The sequence below is a fragment of the Echinops telfairi genome, unplaced genomic scaffold (genome assembly GCF_000313985.2).
Source record: "Echinops telfairi isolate 266 unplaced genomic scaffold, ASM31398v2 ScPeMD7_7458;HRSCAF=8496, whole genome shotgun sequence".
NCBI lineage: Eukaryota > Metazoa > Chordata > Mammalia > Afrosoricida > Tenrecidae > Echinops > Echinops telfairi.
In genome coordinates, this window is record NW_022111358.1 from 227,807 (window position 1) to 230,686 (window position 2,880).

Here is a 2,880-nt window from a genome sequence, read left to right on the forward strand (position 1 = left end):
TATTCAAATGCTGGCCTTTCATCAGGGTCCTTCTTCCAACAAATACTCATCAATTCATGTAGGGATTCTGAACAGCCCTGAGGACAAGGCATCCTGCATTCCCCTTCAACCCACTCCAGCACTTCACAGTTCACCATACCTGGATGGCACTCTGCTTTTTGTTACCAGTCTGTCTGAAGAATTCCAATTGACCATATGCCAGGCTTTATTGTACATAGACCACACAGTACAGCCTTGTGAACTGCCTGTTTGATTGGAAATTTTGTACCTTGTCTTATAGTACAGTATATTCATGGTCTTCCGTCAACCTTGCTAAACCAAAATCTGCTATTTTACACACATGAGTTTATCCTATAAGAATATTAGCAGCCCAAAGGCATCAGTGAAAAGAATTCATTCTTTCAATATATGCCATGCTACCAGCAATCTGAGCAACCATATGAACCAGTTGTGGGAATGTCAAAAACTTTCTATGTCCTTCCTTTAGGATATCTAATAAGCTTCCTTTTGACATCAATTCAGTAACGATGTACATTGATGCTTCAGAAACAATAGTGTGTAGTGGCACAAGTTTGTCTTGTCTGAATTTTTTCATGATCTTAGCCTCTTGGAAAAAAGCTTCGGGCATCATTGAACCTGGTTTTAGGGTACTCACTATACCTTTCGTGCTTCTATTCACTGTACCCATCTGCACTTCACCTAAATGGCCTTGTCCTAATTTAATCTCTAATTGTAAAGATTTTCAAGGGATTTCCCAAATGTCTTCTGATAGACCTTGAGTCTGAGGTTTAACAATGGGACCCACACTTGTTAACATAGGGCATAAACCATCAACATGTTCACCAATTTCTGTAGAGTCTCAAATTGTCCTCTGGTTGTTGTATAGTACCCACCCTTGTCAAGTTTCCTAATTTAGCAGCTCTGTGATCATTGATGATTTCAAATTCGCCAATGTAGCTGGGCTTCATCGGCACAGTTCGAAAACTGACAAGGACTTTGGAGTAGAGCCTGATAAGAATTTGGCACTTGCCTCTCTTCTCGGCATTACTGATGATCTTGAGAGCATTTACCAGGATGTTCATGCACACCATTATGGCAGCACAGAAAGATGGCAGAAAAAGGAAGGATGAAAAGTTATTTTCATAGGTAAAAATAAATAAGCAAACTCTAACCGATTAATTTTAATATACAATGCAAATCGTTTCTTCTCCTCAACAATACAAACTCATGAAAGGGAGTCAGGGAAGGAGAGGTGATAAGGCACACTTTTGGTGGAGTCCCTTGTGCAAGGCGTGGAAGACACCTAGTTTGTCTGCAGAAATCAATGGCCCAATGAAAAAGAGACTTTGCCCCGGAGAAGTCTCCCCAGTGCATCCTTCATGTCCTTATTTCGCAGGCTGTAGATGAAGGGATTTAGCAGGGGAGTCACCACTGTGTACATGACAGCAGCTGCTGTGTCCTCCTCTACTGAATTGGCGGAAGATGACGAGGGGCACAGATAAGCTCTGATCACCGTCCCAAAGAACAAGGCAACAACAGCAAGATGGGAACCACAGGTGGAGAATGCTTTGCGCCTTCCCTGGGCAGAGGGGACTCTGAGAATGGCGGAAACAATGTGAACGTAGGAGACCAGGATAAGTATAAAGGGGATTAAAATGACCGCTCCCCCTAAGAAGAGGAGCACAAGCTCATTGACCTGGGTATCAGAGCAAGACACCTTCATCAGGGGTCCCAGATCACAGAAGAAGTCAGGAATGACCTTCTGAGAGCAGAAGGAAAGTCGGAATATGAGGAAGGTGTGGGTCATAGCAACAAGATTGGTAAGGATCCAGCAGGCAGTCACCATGAGGCTGCAGCGCCGGAGGCTCATGATCATCCTGTAATGAAGAGGGTGGCAGATGGCCACATAGCGGTCATAGGCCATTGTAGCCAGGAGAAAGATGTCCAGATCTCCAAAGGTCAAGAAGAAGTAGAGTTGACCCATGCACCCAGCATAGGAGATGGACCTACTCTGGCTCTGGATGTTGACCAGGGCCTTGGGCACAGTGGTGGAGGTGAAGAGGATGTCTGCACAAGACAGGCTGGCCAGGAAGAAGTACATGGGGGTGTGGAGATGCTTGTTAGTGCCAATGGCCAGGACAATGAGTAGGTTTCCAGCCACAGTGATCACATACATCCACAAGAAGAGAAGGAAGAGTATGCGCTGCTGCTCTGGCCGCTCTGAAAGTCCCCAGAGGAGGAACTCAGAGATGCTGGTCTGATTCTCTCCTGCCATGCGCTCAGAGGCCCGAGAATGAGATCTCAAGTGATACATATACAAATTCTCTGAACATATGTTGCCTTGACTAAGTGCTGAGCATGTCATTCTCTGAATTCTAGGAAAAGGGGAAGAATGAAATGAATGCATTTGTATTAATTTAACCAATTATACTACACTTGCATTAATAAACCAATTATACTACACTATGAACTTTTATTGACACTAAATTCACTATGCTAGGAAGTGTGGGAGACATGTCTAAAACGTTCAAGTAGGTTCCTTGCTTGATTTATCTGTGTATCTTTTTGTCTCAAATTTCTTCAGTAATTGCTTCTTTTTCTATACTTACTAAGGAATTCATTCATACTACAAATATTCTACATTCATTCTACAAGATGCCTTCATTCATTCTACAAATATTAAATACCAACTGTATCCTTGGTATAGTGTTATTAAAAAAGAAAATAATAATAATAAGATGATAGTCATGATAACCTTCGCAACCCAATCTAATGAGATGGACATAACTACCTATATTAAAATCCTGTGAAATCAGTGAGTCAGGGATCTCCACCAAAATGAAGCTGCTTATGCATCAAAACTCAACAGTTTTTGGTGCA

General features: G+C 42.5%; 1 protein-coding gene and 1 pseudogene across 1 annotated transcript; both read right to left on the reverse strand.

The window, feature by feature from the left end:
- Positions 1–2: 2 nt before the first annotated feature.
- On the reverse strand, positions 3–1,091 carry LOC101639548 (annotated as a pseudogene).
- Positions 1,092–1,321: 230 nt separating this feature from the next.
- Positions 1,322–2,275, reverse strand: LOC101639868 (olfactory receptor 1P1-like). The gene has a single exon (XM_004707291.1). The coding sequence runs from the start codon at positions 2,273–2,275 to the stop codon at positions 1,322–1,324; it is 954 nt and encodes a 317-aa protein (XP_004707348.1).
- Between the last annotated feature and the right edge of the window lie 605 nt (positions 2,276–2,880).